The 24,748-nt window shown below is 38.6% G+C and overlaps 1 protein-coding gene across 11 annotated transcripts in view; it reads left to right on the top strand.

Moving 5' to 3' along the window:
* Positions 1–24,748, top strand: part of PARD3 (par-3 family cell polarity regulator) — a 443,962-nt gene that overhangs the window by 245,044 nt on the left and 174,170 nt on the right. For 7 of the 11 annotated variants that reach the window (XM_084221268.1, XM_084221266.1, XM_084221263.1 and 4 more), the window contains 5 exons: positions 5,369–5,508; positions 7,002–7,130; positions 10,970–11,008; positions 23,613–23,801; positions 24,271–24,441. In XM_084221268.1, the coding sequence (XP_084077394.1) occupies positions 5,369–5,508; positions 7,002–7,130; positions 10,970–11,008; positions 23,613–23,801; positions 24,271–24,441 (668 nt within the window). The remainder of the gene's footprint in view (positions 1–5,368; positions 5,509–7,001; positions 7,131–10,969; positions 11,009–23,612; positions 23,802–24,270; positions 24,442–24,748) is intronic. The other 4 variants (XM_084221270.1, XM_084221269.1, XM_084221264.1 and 1 more) reach the window with 1 other exon arrangement.

Genomic DNA, 24,748 nt, shown 5'->3' with positions numbered 1-24,748 from the left:
TAATTAGTTCAGCAGTCATCCATCTGTATCTGGATCTTCAGAAAGAGTCTCCTGTGAAAAAAAGCCAGGGGGGTTGAAGTGCTTGGAAGGACAGTGTCTGTTCTGAATATTATTAGAGAACATTTGGCCCTTCTGCTTAGTTTTATTACAATGTTATCTCTCTCCTTATTCTCCATCCCAGTATAATCTACTACTTTCATTAAGTGACAGTGCTTTATTTTGTAATTTTTGTGATTTTGCGTCACATAGTCTTTTTATCTGCAACCAACCTTGCTTATTGTTTCAGGAAAGGGAGAGTGTGTTCTTTGTCTTGCCTGAAGAATCTATACTTTCCCTTAACAATTCACCCACATGACTTTTACTTGTTAAGATTGCTCTGAAATGTTCTTTTTCTTTCTTGAATGAGTACTAAAAAAATGTGGTGCCCAACTGTCAGTTTTTAGATGTTTTCTATTGTTTCAGAAGTGACATTTTCTGCATTTCTTGTTCTTGTTGCTTGCTTGTTTGTAGTTTTTAAATTTAGAGAGATCTGTATTGAACTCCCTGAGAACTCATATGCATTTCCTTAAATTAGACTTGAAGGAAGAGCATGATTTACTTTTAGCACTGCTTACAGTGCTGAAAGGCAGGACAGCTGTAAGAGAAGTATCACAAGATGTTGACAGTGTAGGTCCTTCAGTTGTTCTTTACAGGTCTCTGGACCAGTGTCCTTTTGAGAGGTTGAAAATACTGCAGAGGTGATCCTGGCTTTTTGTTTTATATCCTGTCTGTATTTCTACCCAGGAGCACATTTTGCTGTTGAGAATTTAGACCTGCAGTTGGTGCTGAATGAGGAACCCACAACTTTTTGCAAAGGATAGGCTTAGAAAGACAGAAATGTTATGCCAGACACATTCTTTCCACAATCAAGAAGGTAAATCCAGCACTAGTGAGAAATGAAACACTTCTTCTCTGGGAGATAAGAGTCTAGTCACTTATAGTAAAATTTAATAAAATTTTTAACATTCTGTCAGTTCATGACCAGACTGCTTCCAAATGAAAGTGTTATGTTCATTTTGAAAATACATTTAATTAAATCACAGGAATGGATTTCCTCTCCCCCTTACCTTAAAGCTACCAGAATTGTTTTCTTCTCAAACAGCAACTGACACATCAAATCTGTCACTTTCCTGTTTGTACAAAATAGACCTTTTACCACTGTAACTGCCCTTTTTATTCTTTTAAAACTACTTTGTCTTCAGCTCAGAGCTGGCTGAGCTCTTGAGGGTAATGAGACTTTAGAAGGCGTGTTCAGCATCACATTCAAGAAAAAAGGAGAACTCTTAACTTGTTGAGAGAGCTGCTGATTTATTGAAGAAGCCTAAGAATTTGAATTACACAAATTAGTGGGTAATTTTTAAATGTTATTATCACTTGGTATAATTTAATCATTGTCAGAGATGACAATTATAGAAGGAAGAAAATGTTTTCTACCCTTTCAAAAATTTATCCTTTTTAAAATCTAGAAGAGATTAAGGTGAACATAGCTTAAAAATCTAAACATTGCAAAGTAAATCTCCTAGCTTTGTGCAGGATGACTCCTCTGTTTTCTAAAGTATAGAAATTTCTTCTGTTTTCTATTCATTGTGGTCCTACCTGTATGTGTGTCCAGTCTCTCCTGTCTTACTAGCATAAATCAGAAGAGCCTACAATATGTTTGCACAGTTCACTCATTATTATAATGCAGTTTTACACCCTAAGAACTGAAAACATTTTAGCAGCAGGGAGATATTAAGATCTTATATGTATCAACAGGAGAATGGAAATGAATGGAGTGGAGAGAATTAAACCAGTTATGTGTATAAAAAAGAAAAAAAATTAAAATCAATTCAGTCACAGAAGTCATATTTATTTTTGTCCATGGTTGGATGTATCCATTTATTTCCCAGTGTGGTGAACATCTAATTTATATATAATAAGCACAGTAGTTTATGCAGCCATATCATCCAGGGAAGAGCTATGGGGTGTGAACAGCCAGCTGAAGCAGAGAAATTGTAGAAGGAAAATTGCACCCAAAAGCTGCCTCATGCAAAGCTGCACAGAGCAGCACAGTAAAACACAGCCCAGTTGAGGCCCCTTCTTTCTACAGAAATAAGTAATTAGAATTTTCCTCCTCTAATATCTGGGCTCAGTGTGGATTTGTGACAATCTGCAGGATTTGGTAAAGACTTTCTGGAGGTTTGACAGCAGAAAATGTCACAGTCCAAATTTATATCCTGTGTGCATTTGTAGTGTGAAAATTTCAACTTCTGTTTTTTCCATGGGGGTTTGAAGTGCTGTGTGTGAACCAGACATCTGTAATGATGCTGTAATCAGGCAATGGGGATTAAGCTTATTAATGATGAAATATTGTCCTGGGAGTGCACTTGTGTTCTGATATTACTTGAGAAATTTTAGCAGACAAAACCTGTACTCAAAGAGAAGTATTCAGTGCTGATCCTTATAATAAGAAAAAGATAAATTCCATAAAAAGCTGAGATGTGACTTAAAAAAACCTTATTCAGATCATCTTCACATATTGCAGGGAATTAAAGAGCTCTATGAATGTTTGAAGCATCATTAAAATTGGGAGGTCTCCTAAGTAAAATATGGATGTTATGAGATCTAGTATTTTTTTTATCTCTATGTTACAGTGCAGATAAATTTTACATTTGCCTGAAAGTGGATGAAGACTTTCAAATTCAAATGTCAACTGTCTTGAATGCTGCAGAAGGAAGGGAAGTTGTCTCAAAATAATTAGCCCAGAGGAACTGATCCATATTTCCTGAACAATAAGATCTACATGCTCTTACTGTGTACACAGGAGCACTTAGTTATGTTCAAGATGAAGATTTTAAAAGCTTGTGTCACGCCCAGTCATGTCACCTGTGTCAGTTTACTTCTTAGCATGATTTCTGTCTTGATAATAAAATATATTGTACTAAATTTTAATCAAATGCAATTGTGCAGATTTCAGAAATCTGTGTCTTGAGTAGAGGTTACTGTATTTGACTCCTGCTTTCTTTTCATGTGTGAATATAATCTGCTCTCTAGGAGAGTAGGTTTAGCAATTAAACACGGGCAACAGAAATTAATTAATTTACAGAAATTAAGTAAAATTGTGGTGAGTTGACCTTGGACAAGGTGCTCACCAAGCAGCTCCATCACTCACCCTCCTCAGCTGGATAAGGGAAGCAAAACACAGCAAAAAGCTTGTGGGTTGAGATAAGACCAGGGAGAGATCACTCACCAATTACTGTCACAGGTGAAACCAGCTTGACTTGGGGAAATTAATTTAATTTTTGTCAATCAAATCAGAGTAGGGTAATGAGAAATAAAACCAAATCTTAAAGCATATTCCCCTGACCCCTCCCTTCCTCCTGGACTCATCTTTACTTCATGAATTCGCTACCTCCTCCTCCCAGCAGTGCACAGGGATGGGGAATGGGAGCTGCACTCAGTTCATTGCAGGTTGTCTCTGCCACTCCTTTCTCCTCAGAGGGAGGTCTCACAATCTTGTGTTGCTCCAGAGTGGGGTCCTTCCTGTGGGAGACAGTTCTTGCAAGGTGAACCTTACCCACAGGCTGCAGCTCTCCAGGAGCTGTTTCAGTGTGCGTCCCTTCCGTGGGGTCAGTCCTTCAGGAATGGGCTGCTCCAGTGTCAGTCCCCCACAGGGTCACAGATCCCACCCACAGACCTGCTCCAGCATGGAGCCACAGATCCCTGCCAGGAGCCTTCCCCAGTGCAGGCTTCCCACAGGGAACAGCCTCCTTTGGGCATCTCCCTGCTCTGGTGTGGAGACCTCCTCGGGCTGCATGGATCTCTGCTCCACCATGGACCTACATGGACTGCAGGGGGACAGCTGCCTCTCCATCATCTTCTCCATGGGCTGCAGGGAAATCTCTGCTCCAGCAGCTGGAACACCTCTTCCCTTTTCTTCTGCACTGACCATGGGATCTGCAGAGCTCTCTCGCTCACTCATCTCTCTGGCTGCTGTTGCAGAGTTGTTTTTTCTCTCTCTGAAATACATTAAAGCCTCAAGTGGTTCAGTAGTTGAGTGTCTTTAACACAGTTTGTGTTCAGCTTCCCAGGGCTCGTAGCTGGTGACTTGTTTCATAAAAGTTTGGTTTCTGTCCCCATGGCACTTTACAAAGGTGCATGCTGTGTTAGCTTTTAGGGACCTACCTGATACTGCTGAGTCCTAACTGCAGGCTGCCATTGTAGGTCAGCTGAAATGTAGGTTGGGCCTGTGTATGCCCAGCAAGGCGCCTTGACAGCCTCTGAGAAGATTTAAAATGCAAGCTGTGGGTGCTGACCCTGTGTTGAGGGGCTCTCCCCTGGATGGCCAGCTATTTTCATGCTGCATTAAGTGTCCTGAATTGACTTGATGTGTAATGTTGAGGGGGGCAGTGGCAGGTTTTTGTAGAGTTTCAGGGGTTGTTGGTAACATTGTATAGATTGTATCTAAGAGTGGATCACAAAAGAGCTTTCTGTGTGGTGGGAATGGCTTCTGTTTGTCCTCAGCCTGTGAATCAGCCTGAATCCTGATTGCATACCTAATTTCTCTGAAATACAGACAAGTCTCATTTGCTGTATTGACTGGACTCCTGCTCTGGATTTCTCCAGGTCATTTTAAGTGCCTCTGTTTTGCTTCAATCTGTCTTGGCCAAGTGTGGTCAGTCACCTGGATGTAGTGCAGGATCTCAGAAGTGGCAGCCTGGGTTTGCTCCCTGCCTGCACGACAGACAGTGGGGTAGAACCCAACGAGAGCTGAGGTTAAGCCTGGGGCAGAGAAGCTGTTGACTGAAAATAGCCTGAGGTCCCCAGAACAGGAGAAATGAGGCCACTGAGCTCCAGCACTGTCACCTGCCAGTGTCCACAAGGGAGACACACTGCCAGTGTCCACAAGTGGGCTGACAGAGCCCCATGCCCAGCAGCACTGGCTGACTGTCACCGTTGAAAAAGCTGCAAAGGAAAAAGGAAGGATCATTGATGAGATCCAGATTGACAAGGGAGAAGACAGTGATAGGATATCAGATATGCTTTGTTCTGATTCCTTGTCATTCAGCTCATCTGAAATAGAAATTCAGAAATATGGCAATGACTTGGAAGTCATCAGAATAGCAAGTTGCAGGGAGTGCCTGCTGAGCCACCTGTGCCCAGACTCAGTGCTTCAGCTACAGCTTTCTTGTAGATATTTTGTTTTCTTTTTTTTGTCATGAAGTAATTCTTGCATCTTATATGTATTTTCATGGATTGTATCAGTGAGGTATACATACACTCTGCTTGGTAAAAATGATATGTAATGTAAAATGTGCATTTTAACTAGCAATGTGCATTCCTTATGCAGGTACAGAAGGCTTGGGATTTAGCATTACTTCAAGAGATGTCCCAATTGGTGGCTCTGCTCCAATTTATGTGAAAAACATCCTTCCGAGAGGTGCAGCTATTCAAGATGGGAGATTAAAAGCTGGAGACCGATTAATTGAGGTGAGGAAATATTACATGTTCCTTGTCTGTGTTTTGGCATGAGCCCACACAATATATCACTTCCAGAGGTTTTTATAGTATTTTATGTTACAGGAGACTTTTTCCCTCTTTTTCCTGTTTTTGGCTTTATTTTTTTAGTTAAGAGATCAAGTTGCTGGGCATTTTCAGTACATTGCTGTTTGAAGAGCTGGACCCAGACATACTACAAAAACATAAGTTTACATGTCCTTATGTGAATATAGCATCATAGTCTTGTGTTGCTGTTTAGGAATATATCAAAGCAAAGGGATTGTTACCTAGTAAGAAGAATTAAATCAGCATGGAGTGACAGACCAGAAATTATTGAAGATGTTGCCAAGGATGGGAGGCAATACCCTGAAAAGGTTTAGTGAATTAACTGAAAGAGACATAAAAGGAGGGGAGTCCTACAGAGAATCAAGGCCACTTCCCTCCTGAAGTAAGGATGTTCTCAAGGAAACTAAATTTCTCTTAGATAGGTGCACCACAGAGAGCTTTCAGCAAATCTAGCTGGAGTGATACGTTACCACCCACAGCTCTTCATTACTGTCCCTAAGCCAAATGACACTGGAGGTACAGCTGAGTCTGTAACTGCCTCTCAGGGCTCTAACTTCACTTCACTGCAAAATTGGCCAAGTCAGCTTGAATTGTTGCTGGAGGATAGCCCCCTGTAATTACTGTAATTCAAGGTAACCCAGATGACTTGGGTAGAAGGGGACTGAGATGCATTTAAGGTGACAGCTGTGGCATCTCAACTCTGTGAGCTGTGCTCTCTTATGAGGGGAAGGAAAAAGATGACTTGCTGACTTCTGAGCACCATGCTCCCTTGCTTAACACCGTTAGTTGTTTTGCCTTCATTTCCAAAATGTTTCTGAGCAGGCAAGCCTGAGATCGTTCAATCTTTCTCTGGCTTCTCCCTTACTGAAGTTAGCTCACACAGTGGGAAATCCTGCATGCATTCCATACCTGCCTGTCCTGTGGAGACCAAGGGATTGGACCACTGAACAGGGGCAAGAGTAGCAACCCCAAGGTTATACAGGGAAAGAATTACTTTCTACTTTTGTCACAGTTTGTTGGGCTAAATATATTTGGAAGGTATGTATAATACCAAGACACGTAGAAACAGGACCAGTTTGGGATCACATGTTGATTTTGCCAAAAGATACTTATGCAGAGGTTCTTGTAAGAAATACCAGGAAATGAGATAAGTTGGCTTTATTGTGTACTGGACTACACTGCAGCTGCTGAAAAGGAGGGAACTGCTAATGTCTGCTTGTTATTTGTATTTGTATGGCAAGGATGACCATTTAATTAGTTCTATTAAATGAAAGCTGTAATGTGAGCTAATAAGCAGATTGCTCCTGTGAGAGTTTTTTAATACTGTCCCATATGATTCACATGACTTTTTGCTGTAAGTCCCTGCTGGTTTCTCTGTTTTGGAGTCTTACTGATGTCTAACATTTCCTTTGTTGCAGGTAAATGGAGTTGATTTAACAGGCAAAACTCAAGAAGAAGTTGTGTCCTTGCTGAGAAGTACCAAGATGGGAGGAACCGTTGCCCTTTTGATTTTTCGACAGGAAGAAACATTCCATCCAAGGGAACTGGTGCGTAAAATAGAGAGCAGCTAAGAGATTTAGATGAGTGTGAAAAAATGATTTGATCTTGTCTCCTCTAAGTAAACATGCATGGCCAGCACTGAATATAAGAGAAAGGAAAAAAAAGCTATTTTGCTTTGTTTAGAACATTTTACATGCATGTTTTTTTATTTTCTTCAAGATCTGCTATTGGAATTAATTATTTGTTGATAATGTATAAGTGAGAGCTTTATTTGGAGTGAAAATGTTTATTATAGGAGAAGCTATTGCATAGATTTTATTTGGATGCATGCAGACAAGTAGATTATTTCATATCTTTCATAAGGACAAATCTGTGTTTGAAAGCCTGGCATTTTTCTCACTACCTGCTCACTAATATGTTCTCAAACATATAGTATTATGCCAAAGTAGGAATGTAAATACTTTTCTATCAAAAAGTGGAAAATATAAGTAGTAGTAGCCTTTTTTGAATATAAATGCAATCTCTGTGGAATGGAAACCCTGCGGTTATTAATTTAGCAGGGCAATTCAGAAGATGTTTCTAAGGAATTTACATTAAATAGGAATAAAATGATGTTTCATACTGTACCTGCTTCACTTGCATAGAGTATATTGATATTTCTCTGATAATTACTCAAGATAGCTTCTGTTATGAAAAGGTAGACTCTGAATGGTAGCAGTCTCACTTTGTTCTGTACTCAATTAAACTGCTGAAGTTATTTATTATTTGTATTATTGTAACTATATACAACTCTAAAATAACTTACTTGGCTGCATTATTGTGAGAAGATAGACAAATATAAGTCTGATGAATTAATAACTTCATTTTTCTCTTGGATTTGTGTTATTTTGAATGCAAAGAAAATGGATTTTTTTGGCCATTTCAAGATACTAAACATTAGCCTTTTACTTTTCAAAACTGCCATTAAGCCTAGGAAGTCAAAGCAGCAGGGAAGGTTGCAAATGAAACAACTTTTACCTTAAAATTCTTGGAACATGCCTTCAAGTGCTGAAGTGAAAGCTGTCATAAAGTGAAGAGAAATAAAAACTTGAAATCCTATTACAGCCTACCTTATCACTGTAACAGTGAGAGCAATCTGTTTATAAGTTCCTGTGGTACAATTTTCATGGCACTGCTATCTTTCATAAAGGTGAATGAAAATGCTTTTTGAGATTTCTAAATAAACTTAGAAGTAAGAAAAGATCTTAATTTTGTGTATATTATTTCTGTGGTAAAATGAGGAAGCTTTGATGCATAATTTACATGAGGTTTTGTCTAAATAATTGTAAACAAATATATGGTGTAAGTATTGCAGAGATTTAATAGCAATACATTATCTAGTTTTAAAATAACAGCAAGTCATCCCCTTTGAAGGAGTCCAAGCTCAGCAGCCTCCCTGCTGTGGCTCAGGGAACACTCTCTCAAGTACTTTGGCAAAGTCCAGTGTAGGGAAGCCAGACCTTGCTGTGGCTGTGTCAGGTAGCAGGTGGGCTTTGCACTGTGTAAAGAGATCAGATCTGAGCTGGTGTGTTTTTCTGCAGCTCCAGTTGAACAAATGTTACTGTGAGGATCTGACAGTACATGTGTGTGATGATCCTCTGTTGCATAAGGATTTGTTTGTTTGCATTCTGACATGAGGAACTCTTAGGTGTGCACTGCTGACTGCTGTCAAAGAGCAGGAGCAGAATTGCTGGGGAAGGTGGTGAACTAAAAGTCATCATAAAGGATGTTCTTTCTGCTCTGGTAAGAAATAATCCTTAAAGAAAAATAAAGTAAGTCTTTTCAACCAGCTCCTCTCACTGACTTTTACTGGCTTATTGAAAAAAAAACAAACCCCAAAACAAATAAAAAACCAACCAAACAAAAAAGCCAAGAAAAAAAGAAATAACATTAATTTTGAAGTAGGAAGGAGAATGAGCTGAAATCATGTCTATTCATCTTTTTCACATGCAGGCCTTCTCTGGCCACTTAGGGACTGTTTGTCTTTGCATCCTTTCCCTATTTCTCTCGTATTTTCTACATTTGTGTGCTTTAAAATATTACCTGAATGAGATGTGTCTCAGAAACCATATGTGGAAATCATGTTATTTGATGTTATCCATCTTATTAAGGGCAGGACTTGCTGTTGCTTACTGAGAACACTCAATATTAAAACCATTTTATATTTGCCAACGTTTCTGTAGATAGTATCCCTAATAAAACAGGTGTCTAGATTTTATGTTTTGGGTTATGGCTTGAATGACTTTTGAAAAAAATGAAACATCTTAGGGTTTCATTTTAAGTAAAATAAAATTAATAAACTTTAGGAAAGTTAAGGAGTTTAACATTGCTGTTGTTATGAAAATGTGTAATTTTAGCTAAAACTTAGGGGATTGTTAAGCTGAGCCAGCTTAGGTTGGTATGGGATCTCTGAAACTTGTGTGGATCAGGTCAGGTATGTGTGTGTGATGATCCAGTGCAGCAGAGCATGGTAAAAGTGAGGAAAATGTGGAAGCAGGGAATAAAATGAAGTTGGCAGAAGTCAGCTTTTGCAATTAGTGAGATCTGGAAGAATGACCATGTTTCTCCAGAATACTGGGCATTTTATTCCTTCCACAGTTACCTTATGCCAGATAGGTATTAGGGCTTGTCCACACTGACATGAGCTAGAGACACAACATCTCTTCACAGCCTTCCCTCCCTGCCCCCTCTTTTTACAAAAGGAGAGGATTATTCTGGTTAAGTAGAGCTCCTGGAGCTCTGTGGTTACCTCACATCACTTGTGAAGAATTTGCTTAGAGCTGCTACTGACTGTGTGAATCCTCTGAAGGATTGACTTAGGTTATTTAGCTTTTGAGCTATATTCTCAGTGCCAGCAGATACTGGCTGGCAGCATTAGTTTCCAGTACCCTAAGAATTAATATGCCCAGTGGTACACATAAAGTGGGACCTTTACATTTTCCTTGCAGCTGTCTTCATTTTTTTTTTCTTACTGGTTGTTGGCTTCAGGTTGAAGCTTACTGGATGTTTGAGTTACTGCTTTGCCACTACATTTTTGTGCTTTATCGTTTGATTCTCCTGCAAAACAGCCTAAAACAAAAATGTCCAGTAAACCCTAGCATTTCATTAGGGCCCAGCAGAATGGAAAGAAATAGCTGGTTAGCCCAAAAGTGATCAGCCAGCCAGCATTGAAGTGTCTCCTGAGTTCACAAATGGGTTTTAATATAGGTGGGTGTGGGCTTGGAAGAGCCATAGTTCCTTATATGTATTTCCAGAATTGTTGTGGAATGCATTTCCAATGATGTGTGTTTGCCTTATGTGCCCTGAGACAAAAGTGAGGAATGGAAAGTACAGGAGGGTCCCTTCTCTGGTGAACTGAATGCATCCTCCTGGTCTGGGATATGCAGAGTTACAGTTCTAGTTCATCCAAACGTGCCCAAAAGGGGAATTCCTTGCTAATGAGAGTGGATTTTTAAAAAAATAGGTGGAAGGGTTCATCTGGACTGCTGAGGTCATTCTCTGAAAACTTCAAAGTAGAAAGGAAAAGCCAGGGGGGAGCTTCCCTGAATGAGAACATTCCACCAACCAGTAAATGGTGCAAGCAGTTGTGGTTCTTCCTTGGCCAGACAGTCACCACCCTCACAGCCAGGTAGAGTCAGGTGCATGTACCATAAGGACTCTAGAATTATTTCTGTTCACTTCTAATGTAGTGGTTGTTTAGATATATTTTAGTCAGGGGTGTGATGAACACCCTTCATTTTTTATTATCACTTCATTCAGAATTAGAGCTCTTTGTTTATCCCCTTGCTGATAGATAGTATGTGTCATATGTAGTTGTGTTCTTATTATTTTTTTTTACTTCCTTTAGAATGCAGAACAAAGCCAGTCACAAATTCCAAAGGAAACGGTAAGAGCTTTGTCTTTTCCATACTGGAAGACTCCCAAATGTTTTTAAATTGATGTGGCACTTCTCCACCAAAGTTCTACAGATCCTTCTTTCACCTTATATGCTGTAGATGGCTCTCTGTAGCTTTACATTTTAAATGCATTTTTAATGTAATTTCAAATACTGTTTGAAAATTATACACAATTCTCTTACTGCATGTGTTCAAGTGCTATTTGAAATTACATCTTATATACAGCCAAAGGCTGAGAGTTAAATGATAAGAGCAGACTTGAGCTTGGGTTACACATTGAAGCTAATTGTTTAAATCATGATTATATGACAGAAAACTGAGATGCAAACACAGAAATTAGTCAACTAGGATTTAAGTCTTAATTTTATCCTCATAGCAAATCATTGTTAGCTATTTTATAAACTATATGGAAGTCGTATTAAGTTTAACCTTTTGAAGGCTGCACCAGTTCTGTGTGTAGTATTCCAGTGAGGCTCTGGATTGAGGTTGTGTAATGTGACTGTATCTCATTTTAGTCAAGATAAAATAATCAGTCCAATATACAGTACACTAATACATCTAATAAGTTTGTCTAAAATAAAAGGTGTATTTTATGAAATACCAACAGAGAATATAACAATAATATATCACCTTAAAGATATGCTGGATCTTAGTTCAAAACCTACTTCAAGAAACTCCATTCAGTTAGGCGCCTATTTTAAAATTAAATAATAAATTAGGTTATGGAGAAATTGAGGAGATTTATGTTGGGATTTGAAATGAGTTAGGCTGCTGAAAAAGAGCTTGCCTAGATAGTTCAGAATGTCTCACCAGCAATGGCAGGATGGTATCTGGAATAAAAAGAAAGTCAGGACAAGGTAAAGACATGTAAGAGCCAACTCAGTGAGATAATCCAATGGTATGTTGGTTGATACTATTAATTTTTCAGGCCAATGGAATGTAACTGTAGAAATGGGCATTTGAGTTAAAAGTTGGCAATATTCACTTCTATCCTTCTGGCTTTTAGTGTCCTTCTCTCTGAAAATCATCTGCTCAAGGGCTCTGCAAAACTGTGGGTGTATCACTGTTTCAGACATGCCTTGCAGTATCTCTTTACTGCATCTCATTAGAGGATGTGTTTTTATTTTGATAGTTTCTTACCATGTAGGGCTGATATGTAAGGAGATCAAATATCAAAGCCCAGGATAGTATTTCTATCTGTAATTGAATACCATTGAGAATTGAATACCATAATTTGTGGGTGCAGCCTTATAAAAGTATCCTGGTTTTAGGAGCTGAAATTCCACCCCGAAAGCTCATTAAGATTAAGCAGATTGCCTACAAGGTGTTTGTAGAAATCAGTTGCTCATCTGTTGCAAAGGTAATGTTTTGTAGCAAATTCCATGGTGAAACCCCTTCTTTGGCATTCTTGGAAGCAACACTCTAACTTCATCTAAGGAAAGAGCAAAATAAAATAGGTATCTCCCATTTGTTCTCTTTAGATGTGGGATAAAAAATGCTTGTTAATCAGGAGATTATGCAGGAGGGATGGGGAGTGTATGAGTAGCTAGGAATTTCTGAAAAAAACAGCTAGAAAGCTCTAGCAAGCCTTGAAAATATGGAAGTGAATTGGAAAACATGAAGAATGAGTAACATATGGTTACTGAGGGAATGAAGCTAGCAACCTGATCAATACAAAAAAATTTGCCTAATGTCTTGAGTCTTTAATTCTTTATGCATTGGGATTTTCTGTTATTTACTTAAAGGCTCAGAACAACTCTGATTGATATAGGAACACCAGGTCTCTTTATATTTACCAACTCCAGTATGTGAATAAAAAAAGGGACTAATTGTGAAAGGCTTTGGTGGGTATTTGTAACGTGCAATGCTTTTGCACTTATGTCCCTTGTTCCAATCTACTTAGCTTTGGATAAGTATGATACTTCAGTTTTACAGACCTAGTTTTCCTGAGCTGCAGTCACACATTCTTTATTATTATTATTGAAAGTATTTCTCTTCACTTTCCTTTATTCTCCTTGGTTCTGCTTCAATATCTATTTATTTCTCCTCTGTCTACTTTTCAGGTCTTTGAGATTTCTAATCTCGCAATTTTTATTTCTGTGCCTTCTCTGATCTTTGTGCCGTTAGTAGTGAGGTTTTAGTCTCCAAGTGTCAAGGACTTGATAGTCAAAAGCAAAGCAAAAAAAAAAAGCAAAACCAACAAAAGAGCATGATGAAGGCAGTGAAGCTACAGAAATGAGAGAGGTGGAATGCAAGTCTGTTTTTCATTTAAAGGCAAAATGGTTATGGAGGTTTTTTTTGTTGTTGTTGTTATGTCTCTGTGGAGAAAAAGAAGGAAAATGTACCTTTGAAATAAAAAAAAAAAAAAGAAAAGAAACTCCCTTGAAAGGAGAAGACTTGAAATAAAATCACAAAATATCAAGCCTAACTTAGCATTCTTTACTCAGAGGTTACCTTCATGTAACTGTTCCTTTGAATTGGTTTGCATGAATATTGTGGCACTTGGATGCAGTATTTAGTCCTCAGAGAGGTAATAAAAGAAAATCTTGAAGGTAATTTTTTTCCTAATTTGTGGCCTGAAATCCTTGACAGAGGTATTCCTTACAACCTATATAAGAACACATATGAGTACAGTTTTTTTATGCACCATCACAGAATACAGATTCTCAATCCTAAACTTCCATGTAAGAAAATTTTGTAATTTAAGAGACTCACACAATTTAAGCTCTGCTTTCCAGTTTTACATTAGAAATGCAAATTGCTGATGCAGCTCCAGCCTCTATCCAGTCAGTAACTGTGCCCTGGTGAAAACAGGACTGGTGTTTTCACCTTCTGCTTTGCTTATGAACAGAGCCATTGCTCTGCTTCCTCGTGAAACAAGGAAATCTCCTGTATCTTGGTTGATAGGTTGTTTCACCCAGCCATGAGTTTGTGCCATTTGTATAGCTGATGACAGCATGGAACAGATGCACCTATTGCTAAACAGGGTGATTATTTGGAATGTAGGAGATTGCCTGGAATATGAAAAAACTAGTAATTTATCATTATTACATTTCTGTTTCTAAGCATAATTATCTTAATCCCGTTACAGTGCATTGAAATGAACTGTTAATTATGCTATGTAAAACATCTGCCAATTAATTTTTCCTCATACTCTTTGAAGGTTGAGAGTGTTTCAGTAATGTTTTGCTTTTACAATTGTCATTCACTGTTAGTTTTCTGAATTCAGAACCAGCAAGTTAACTTTCCTGTAAGCATAATGCTAGAAAAATAATAATTATCATATGAGTAAGTATTTTCTAAGGAGTGTTGTCTATTGATAAGAAGAGATTCAGAGTTAGAATTCAGGATTTCATTTCATGATTGTTGCGCTCAGAAACATGGAAAAGCTTCAGTTTTCTGTTCTCATTTGTTTTTCTGTCAAATTGCTGTAAGTGAGCAGAATGTTATGAATTTAAGTGAGTGCAGGATTCATAACAGTGACATAACAAGAGTGGTTGGTGTGTTGGAACAATATATAAATGATTAGCAGCACTGATAGAAATTGCAAATGGGATTGCTTTTTATTTTCTTCTGAACTCAAACATTCGATATTCCAGTTATTACCTAAATTTCATTTTGATCACTGTGTTTTTTCAGATCCAATTGCTGTTCTTGCCATATTCTTCTGTGTGTGATTCTGAGTAAATTAGCTAGCTACCCTTTTTATGCAAGAATTCATTGTCTGTAGGAAAGGGGTGATACTGGTCAGAGGCATTTTGTAAGAATTATGAATAGTTACTTTTGTATGCTTTTTGCTCATAAGTTTTCATATTGTGAGTATGAGTGGCAATAGTAGGAAATGCCTAGAAATACATGATTTGTATTGATTATTAGGTAGAAAATTATTGTGGAAAAATAGCAGTGTTGAGCTTTAAGAGGATGCATTCTAAGTGCATGTGTGTTTGTCTTTTGCTCAGAAGCTGTTTGTATTACTTCAAGATATCTAATCACTGGGGATGCATCCAGAGATACTTTTAAAAAGCTGTAATAAATTCTCACCACTTCCTATTTAGCACCTATATAGACCTTCAGCTTGGTGATCCAAATGTGTGAACATTGAGCCAAGATCATAGATTCACATATGGACTAATGTCAGACTATACCACCAGCAGTGCTTATATCAATAGGTACAGAATGATTTTCTTGAAAGAGGATATGTCTGACTAATGATTAAGTTGATGCTGTTATTTCCTCCATGGTGCTTAGGAATGCTGCAGATATATTTATACCTTTTTATCTTCTAATGGTGTGAGACACAAGGGTGATTACAATGTTTTAGAAGCATTTTTACTGCAATTTTGAGTGGTTTCAGCTAATAATTTTAATCAAGTTTTAGATCACAGCCCATATGAAAGAAATAGGTAGTGAATGTGTGATTTATGAAAGGTGCTGTTGTGGTTTCAATCTTTTACCATAGGAGATACTCCAGTATTAAATAGCATGTTCTGGCACGTTTATGACTTGAGATAAGACATTAATTCCTAGTGAATAATTAATATAACAGTTAAGTGGCCGTGATCATGAATGCTTTTTGACCAGTCTGAATTTCCTGGAACGTTCAGTGATAAGCCACATAAACTTCTGCATAATGCAGTGCTTAGAACTGACCCTCAGGCTCAGTTTTGACTGTTAGCAGCTGGTGATTTACCTGGGATGTGGTGTGGCACGTTTAAACTGGCTTTGTGCAGCACCATAGGGAGCTGTGGCTGCCTTTGGAACACTGGCATTGAGGACACTTGCTGGAAAATTCCCAGCTTCATCTAAGACAGCATACGTGTCCCTCCCCTGTGCCAGCGTTGTCTTAGTGCCACCCTTGCAGAATCATCCAGAAGCCACACCCGTGTGTACAAACTTGTTGATTTGGAGCAAACCTTTTTTTACTGCATCATTGCCTTTAGGCTCTTGGTGTTGATTCTCCTTGATATTAAATGCAGGGAAAATAGTGAGGTGAAATGGTTTGCCATGGTTGCCGGAAAGTTTGCAGCAGAAATGAGTGAGGTCCCTCTGAGGTGCTCCCTACTGGCATTACTTCATCAGGAATGTGTTTCCTGCCATGGCTTTATACATGGGCATTATTTCTTTTTCAACTTGTTTTTCCTATCTGTCTTTTCCAGATGCTATTTCTTTAGTCTTTCAGGTCTTGTAAAATCCAATAGGCCAGTGAGAGAAGTATAAGGATTTTTAGGGAGCTCTGTCATTAGTGTGTTGGACATTGAAGTTTTTCTTGAAGAAGGGATAGCTCAGAGAGCTGTAGCTTTATAGGCTTCTTTGGCAGAACAGACACCTACTGTGTACCTGATCCCTTGGTTTTTCACTTCTCTAGGATAAGCAAAGTGTAAAGAAATGGGGTTGGCATTACAATCACATGTTTTTGTTTCAGGATATACTGTAGGAACACAAAGTTTGAATAGAGCAGCAGTTTTGAACAGAGTATGTTGGCCTGAATAAAGTACAGTGATTATGGTACCTGCAACAGACTGATCCCTGTGAGAAGTTCTGAGATTAAGAACCAACAGAATGTAATTTTAATGGTGTGATCAATTTTTGAAATGTAGAATCTCATTTGATTAAACCAGTTTCTATGTCAGCCCAGATCAGAGTGTTGGCATTAGGGAGAGTAATATAAGTAAAGTCAAGCAATGGACTTATTATAGGGAGAAGTAACACACATGTGGATGTACTTAAACATGGGCTTTTGCAGAGCTTTGATTTCCATTCTAAATGAAAATCACATGCTAGAATTTTTGTGCTTTGGAAAAGCATTTAATTTTTTTCTAAATCATATCTTAATCCATCCAAACCTTTAAACTGAAGCTATTTTTGCATGTGGAACATCTTTTTTGATATTAAATAAATCCTTAAAATGGACATAACAGGAAATGCAGTGGGGCTGTTTTACTGTACTTTCATGAGCTAGCATTTTTGCTTATAAATACCAAAGTTAATCCACGTCTAATACACAAAAAACTCTTTCTTGATGGGATTAAGATTAAAGCAGAGCACATTTCCCATAAAATCTCAGAATTCAGATCTAGTTTTTGATATTTAGCAGCTGCTGTTTGATTTGAATGAATGCAATCTTTGCCAGATGTGACATATCAACTTTACTAATTTGAATAATGAGTCTCTGTATATGAGCAAATAAGATTCATTAGTGTTTATCTAACATATGACAGATATTAAAATTCTTAGTCTAGGCAGAGATAGAAAAAGAAAGCAAGCATAAGAATTCTGGTTGTTTAGTTGGCTTAAGCCCTGTATAATTTTATAACCAGGTAAGTAGACACTTTAGGTCCTCAAAACCTATAATAGAACATGAGTGTTTGATTAAAAAAAAAAAAAAAAAAGAAAAAAAAAAGAGAAATGGCTTTGTATTTCAGGAGAAATCTGGGTTGGAGTGTGTATGCCACTGCTGGGTCAGTAGGCAGGATTTTCTCAGCTGATTGAATTGCTCTAGTTATATTTTTCATTAATGCCTACACGTGGTGGGATGCACCAGCTCTCAGTTACTCCTCCCAAGGAGGTCCCTCAACTGCTCTTGGGGAGGTGTGTTTGAGGCCACCTACATTGCTCTGTTTTCAGTACCTCCAGCAGTAATACATTACATTTTTATAAGTACTAAACATCACCCCCCACAAAACAGTTGTTGACCAAAGTAGCTTTTTTGTTTTCTTAGAGCTGTTTGTTTCATGTGTTCTACATTTTTATATGTGATGGCGCTGGGTGAGAGTGAGTCATCATTTTTTTTTGTGTACCTTAGTTTAGAGTGGCCTGATAAGAAAGCAGTGTCACCCACTTTACTTGAAGGACAAAACAGTTTGATTCACCCCTGATGTTAAGAATGTCTTTGCACAACAGCTAAGTGAAATCTCCTCTCTTGCATATATCCTGCTGCATTCTATTTTTTTACAATAAAACACATGCAAGTTTTATTGGTTTCCCAAACTATAGGGCTTATGATTTCTTAGTGTTGTGGGTACCTTGTCAGAAATAAATAATGGATGCTGTATTAAAATCTTCTAAAGACTGAAAATATCTTGGAAAAAGCTGTTATGTTAGGTCAGAATTCCCCATTATTGGAACCCAGTGACTAAACTTGGGATTTTGAAATTTCCATTAGTTTTACAACCTATACTTCCTAGAGATCTCTCATATCCTCCAAACTCATCTTTTGAGAACTTCAGGTTTTCCATCTGGGTAAATTGTAAAGAGAGAAGACATGTTTGTGAGACAAAAGGTTGATAGGTGAACAAAATAGTATTGAAACAGTGGCTAACAGGGCTGTAATGTTAGAAGGCTGGACACAACAGAACTTGAGACAGGTAAATTGAATAGTGAATGGGGTCACTGAAGCTGTTAGGTAGTGTTTGTGCTATAGTTAATTAATCATATGAATGTCATTGTTGTGGTGTATATGTATACACTTATAAGGGTGTGTTGCATGTGTACATGCATATATGTGTGCATTCAAGAGCTTTGTGAAAGTTTTCATGCACAACTGGAGATGCAGAGCTTTATTGATTGCTCAGTGAAAGGGAACAGGAGCACATTTTTGTCACAAAATAATGTGCAGACAAGTTTCACTGACTGAATAACTGCTGAGAAGGCAGCAGGTCTGAGCTTGCAAGAGAATGAACTTCACTGGAGAGAATGCTGCCAGACTCGTAGCAGCAGCGAGTCACTTAGGAAACCTGTCCTAACGTGACTGAAAATTGCTTCCCCCGTTAGGTGGGAGGAAGGTTTTCTTTGCTGTTCAGTTTCTGTTTTTACCCATCTCATGCTGCTTATTCACCAGCTGAACCCTGGTGAGGTCCTGCAGAGGGAGAAGTCCCAAACCAAAAATAGTGTGTGAAACATGAACCCCCAGCCAGTCGAGAGAGGCAATTGTCCCACTCTGCTCCTCACTGGCGTGGCCTCACCTTGGAAATTGTGTGAAGTTTTGGGCACTGCAGGATAAGAAAGTTCTGAAGCTATTAGAGAGTGTCCAAAGGAGAGCAACAAGGATGGTGAAGGGCCTTGTGGGAAAGCTGTGTGAGGAGCAGCTGAGGTCACTTGGTCTGTTTGGCCTGGAGAAGAGGAGACCTCATTGTGATCTTTAGCATCCTCCTGAGGGGAAGAGGAGGGGCAGGCACTGATCTCTTCTCTCTAGAGATCTGTGACAGGACCCAAGGGAATGGTCTTAAGTTGTGTCTGGGGAGGTTTAGGCTGGATATCAGGAAAAGGTTGTTCACTCAGAGGGTGATTGAGCACTGGAGCAGGCTCTGCAGGGAAGTGGTCTCAGCACTGAGCCTGACAGTTCCAGAAGCGTTTGGACAATGCTCTTGGGCACAGGCTGTGACTCTTGGGGTGTCCTGTACAGGGCCAGGACTTCGATATAACAAGCTTTCAAGGTTCCTTCCAACTCAACATATTCTGTGATAAAAGGATAAAGAGGACTAGAGGCTGTAACTAGTATGATGAGAAAACTAATGGCACTCTAACTATTGAAGCCTATTTTAATGTTGTTTATAAAATTAAATCTGATTTTATGATCAGATCAGAACTTAGGTAGAGGATAATGTTATGTGGAAGAGAAAAACAATTCCCTCCCCCTGTTTATCTTATGGCTTGTTAAAAATCTCTGTATAAATCAAAACACTGCTGTAAGTTTGCTCTAGTCAGGAAGTTTATCTTTACATTTACAATATATTTATGTTGTATATAAAAAATGAAAAACTTATCTCAAATGTAGTTTAGCATAAATTGATGCTAAATATAATTTTGATGCCAAAAAAGTCACCCACGTATTTTATCACCAATCAAATTTTTATTATAAATTACATACTTGAGCAGCTTCATTCATCCAACTGAAGTCATTTTAGATGACCTTTTCCTCAGCAGCCTCTGTCTGAACAGAATATTGTTCTGTTGTTAATTGTTTTGGACATAGTGTGTGAAAAATCTTAAGGGAGTTGAATTTTGTTGTTCAGGGTTCACAGTACATAATTTTGCTTGCATGTTTACTGCTGGCCTGTCAAAATATATGATAGAATAAATTTCTCATACAGATCAACTAATCATGAAAATAGTGTTGAGGTGTTTGATTGACATAGTGAAGCTGTTAATTTAGAGAGTATCAAGATCAAATGGAAGCTACTGCAATTAAGAAGTGACTGTGTTCTCAGCTGAAAATGTTTAATGCTGCATTTTAGATTTCTTGTGCATTTTTATGCTGTCTCGTGGATGTATTAGGGAATTTCTGTGATTCGTTAGATTTAAGTGCTATATCTTCAACACAATTTCAGCACAAATTTTACTCTTTTATAATAGCTCTTTTTATATTGATTGGGGAGAGTTGTTGTACATGTAATGTTTCTGTACTCTAAAGGGCTTTGGAGAACAAAGGATTCAGCCATTATGAGATTTTGCTGGGGCTTTTTTGTTTTGTTTTCGTCTTTACAACTTTGGTTCAAAATACCATAGTAACAGGCTAAAAATCTTCCTGCCCATTTCTCTGTGACTGGTTCCTTGGTGACATGCTTAGAGGTTCCTTGTCACTATGTGGTACTGCTCCAAGGTTTGTATTATGAAATTATTTTCAATATATCATACATAGTAAGACTTTCTTTGATACCATGGTGTGGCACAAATGTTAAATTTGCTATTTTCATATCCATAGCACTTGAAAGTTAATAGTTCAGTTTTTATTGAAAGCCACATTTTTCATGTTTAGTCTCTCTTTTTTTTTTTTTTCAACTCCACATTCAAGCATGCTGTTTCATACTGACAGGTGTCACACAGAGTCTGGAGGGCAAAAGGCTTCTTATGTCCAAAAAATTCCAGACACAGATATGGTGGTAAAGCAAGTGTGCTTAGGTGAAAAAACTGTAGATATACCCTATGAAGTCCCTAAAGAAATTTAGCTGTAGCCTAGTAGTGGTAATTTTCTTCCTTGCGTGAGCTGAGCAATTTTCTCATGCTTTCAGTTCTTCTGATCCAGTGCTGAGGCTGCTGTTTCTCATTTTTTCATGAGCATGATCTGCTCACTCATGTACAGCTGCTTCAGAGTAGTTTGTTTCAGGTTTTGGCCTCACATTTCAGCTGCACACTCCGGTGTCTGTAGCCTCATATTGCCTTATTTCCTTATTCAAGATTGCAGCAATCAAGCAAGAATAAGCCTCACATTAAAGCAGTGCTGAACTGGTAATGCAGCTCTTGGGTCTCACTGGAGAGAAGGAGGGTAGAGGCCATTAGCCAGGTCTTTGGGGATACTTGTGAGATGCTCACTCCAATTGACCCTTTGTCATATAGAAGTGCACCTGACAGGCCTGGGAGACTGCTTTGCCTGAAGTTTTGGTGGATTGTTTGAAGATTAGGAAATACTGGAGGTAGAGGGAAATTGCTTCTAAATTTATTTTAACAACAGTAAACAAAAATTCAGTAAGCATATCTGCTTTCTTGGATAAGCCACACATCCTACCTTGGCTTTAACTCTCTTTTGGCTTGCAGGCTTTATTCCTACTACTGTTTATTAAGGAATATGAAAGTGATCAGTGTTACAGAAACTATAAGGTAACATGCATCTGTTTCAGATTGTTTTATTCTGCAGCCATTTGACAAAATATGGATTCAAGTGTATGCTGGAGCTAGTGCTTCTGTGAGCCAAGCAGAAAAATTAGGGTGGTAATTTTCCCATAATTTGGGAAACATCTTGTAGATAGTGTTTTTCAATGGTCACAATTCACCTTTCCATTCCTCACAGCTAGCATTGGTCATGCTGTTTCATGTGGCCAAGAGATGTGTTTGAATAGTGGGATTCACTAGCAAGCCAGCCTAGCTATGGCATGTTGATAGGGGTATTTTAATTTTTTCATTGTTTTTTAGGTTTTTTGATGAACCATTGAGCTTAGTTATAAGCAAAAAGAGTTTAGTGCAAAGGGGAGGGCTGGTGAACACATGAAGGTTCACACTTTTAACAAGTGGGAAAAGATAAAACTCCTGTTTTTCTCCCCTCAGCTGTTGCGGCTCTCTCAGCAGTCTGACTGCCTTCCCATGTGACATTTTGCACTGCATTTCTAGGTCAATGGTGACACAACTAGCATGCTTGTGCCCAAATTGATCATCTCAGTCTGCTGTACTCCACATGGCTTTCACATCTATCTTTGCCATAGGCTGTGTTTGCATTTCCTCAAGTCTTAAGAAACAGGGACAGCTCAGCAGGCGCATGTTAACTTCTCACTCATATGAGTGAGCTTTGCAAATAGATCAGTGATGTGGGAAAAGTTGGTATAAAATCAGTGTCAGAAACAGAGGTGACATGTTGCTAAGATTATGAAAATTTGGCCAGATTAATTATTCCAGAGAAGAACTGCTGATGCTGGACATTAGTGTGCACCTTCTCCTCTACGTTCTCTTTCTCCTTCATGTGGATGAAAAAAAACCCAGCACAGTTGGGTTCACAAGCAGAGAATCATGCCTTTAGGGCATGACTTCTTTTGTTAATTGATAAAGTTATAACTAAAGTGGTTATAACCACTTTGTTAGATTTGAAAGAGGATCAGAAACAAGTGAACAGCATCTACTGTAAGAGGTAGGGCTGGTGAGCAGCCCGTCCCTCCCATTCCTCCCTTTTGCAGAAGTCTCTTGGATTTGCTCCTCAGGGCACGGCCACTTTCATTCCTGGGTGTTGTGCTCATGCTGCTGCCCCAAGAGTGTCGCTGCTCTGTGGGGATACTGCAAGGTCTCTGGTCCCAGCCTGTTGCCACCCTGCATTTGGCAGGAGGTGAAGCGTGAGGCCAGTCACCTGTGCTTGTATGGCTTTTGGATGCTTGGAAAGGTGTCACTGAGCAGCTCCTTGCTGGCAGCTGTGGCAGGCCTGTGACTGTAATTCAGGGTGCTTAAAACCTGGGAGCTTTTCCCAGGTAGGCTGAAAGTGGGTGTTGAGGACAACAAAGATCCAGAGAGGTGGGTAAAAGGACAGAGGTGAAGAGCAGAGTTGGGAAAAACAGGAAAATTGGCACTCAGAGCTGCATTTGGTGATAAGCCTGGCAACACCAGTGAGATGTGCTTTTGCAGATCTCAGCTGTGTAGTTTTCTGGTTTTTCCTAACACAGATAGTTTTAAATAAAATGAGGTCAACAGGTAATTTTTGAATTTAATTTTCTTGCACTTAGTTTCTCCCTATGTCTGCAAAGCTCCATAGATGATGATGGTACTTTAAAAATTCTGTAGGTAGGAAGTAGGAAAATATTTCTGATAAAGCCCTCTTTTGGCTAATGAAATAGCAGCTTACGTGTGAGTTAGTATTGATGGCAGATTCAGTAATGACACGTGATGCAATTACTTTACTAGAGAGAGGAGCACTTAGACACATATTTAAGATATTTCTGAACCTAGGCGTCAGCTGGAGGTGATTGAAAATACACTATTTCTTCACATTTCTTCACATAATTACTGTGGAAAAATATTGTGGCATTGTAGTAAAAAGCAGAGTTTTGAATGCTAATAGCTGTAGGGGGAAGAGAATTCCCAGAGAAATGCTATTCTATAATCCCATGCTAATCTCCCCAACAGAAAGCAGAAGAGGAGGAGCTTGTCCTCACACCTGATGGCACCAGGGAATTCCTCACTTTTGAAGTTCCACTGAATGACTCTGGGTCAGCTGGGCTTGGCGTGAGTGTCAAAGGTAACCGGTCAAAAGAAAACCACGCCGACTTAGGAATCTTCGTCAAGTCCATTATTAATGGTGGAGCAGCATCCAAGGTAAGAGGGAATATCTGTGTACTTTGGTCTTCCTCGCTTTTCCATAATAAGTTAGTTTGAAAATATCCATAGATTGAAGAAGAATGAGATCTCTGGTGTTCACCAATTATACCATCAGAGGTAACATTTAGATTTCTACTCGCATGTTTGCACGTCCGGGATTTAAACAGCCCTAACAGATTTGGGAAGGAATGAGCCACCTCTGCTACAATTCCATTAGTATGCTGTTTGAGCAAACAGATTATGATAATAGCTTCCAGTGCAAATCTGTAATTGGAATAGACATTTCCTATAGTGGCTGCAACGGAAGCTATTATTGCAGTGTTCATTTTGCCATAAACCCTTAGGACTAAGTATAGTTGGTTGAATGTTTTTCATTTGATTTTTTTTTTTTTTAATATTCTCTCCAGTAGACAAAGCTTCCTTTGTGTGTGTTTTGTGTAACTATCTATAATTTTTACTTTTCCAGGATGGCAGGCTTCGAGTGAATGACCAACTAATAGCAGTTAATGGAGAATCATTATTGGGCAAAACAAATCAAGACGCTATGGAAACCTTAAGGAGGTCCATGTCCACTGAAGGGAACAAACGAGGAATGATTCAGCTTATTGTGGCAAGGCGAATAAGTAAATGCAATGAGGTAATAAGCTTTTGATATCGGGATGGGCAATTTTCACTTCTGAGTATTTGTGTTTACAGGAGATGTCATGTTTCCTCTGGGACTTGAAAAATAATATCTGAGAAGCTAAAGAAAGAGAGAACTACAGAATTATCTGAATTTCAGTGTTAGACATGCTAACGTTATTACTGATCAATAAAGTTTTTCTTTCGAGAATTTTTGTCAATGAAAAACAGGAAACACTGAATAAAACTATATTGATTTTGTAATTGGATCTCACTGTTTACGTGATTTTTTTCAGCGGAGTTTTTTATGGAGTTCTGTTAGA

This window comes from Fringilla coelebs (genome assembly GCF_963513975.1).
Source record: "Fringilla coelebs genome assembly, chromosome: 1".
Classification (NCBI taxonomy): Eukaryota; Metazoa; Chordata; class Aves; order Passeriformes; family Fringillidae; genus Fringilla; species Fringilla coelebs.
Note: the sequence above shows the minus strand (reverse complement) of the source record. Positions and strands in the feature narration are given on the sequence as shown.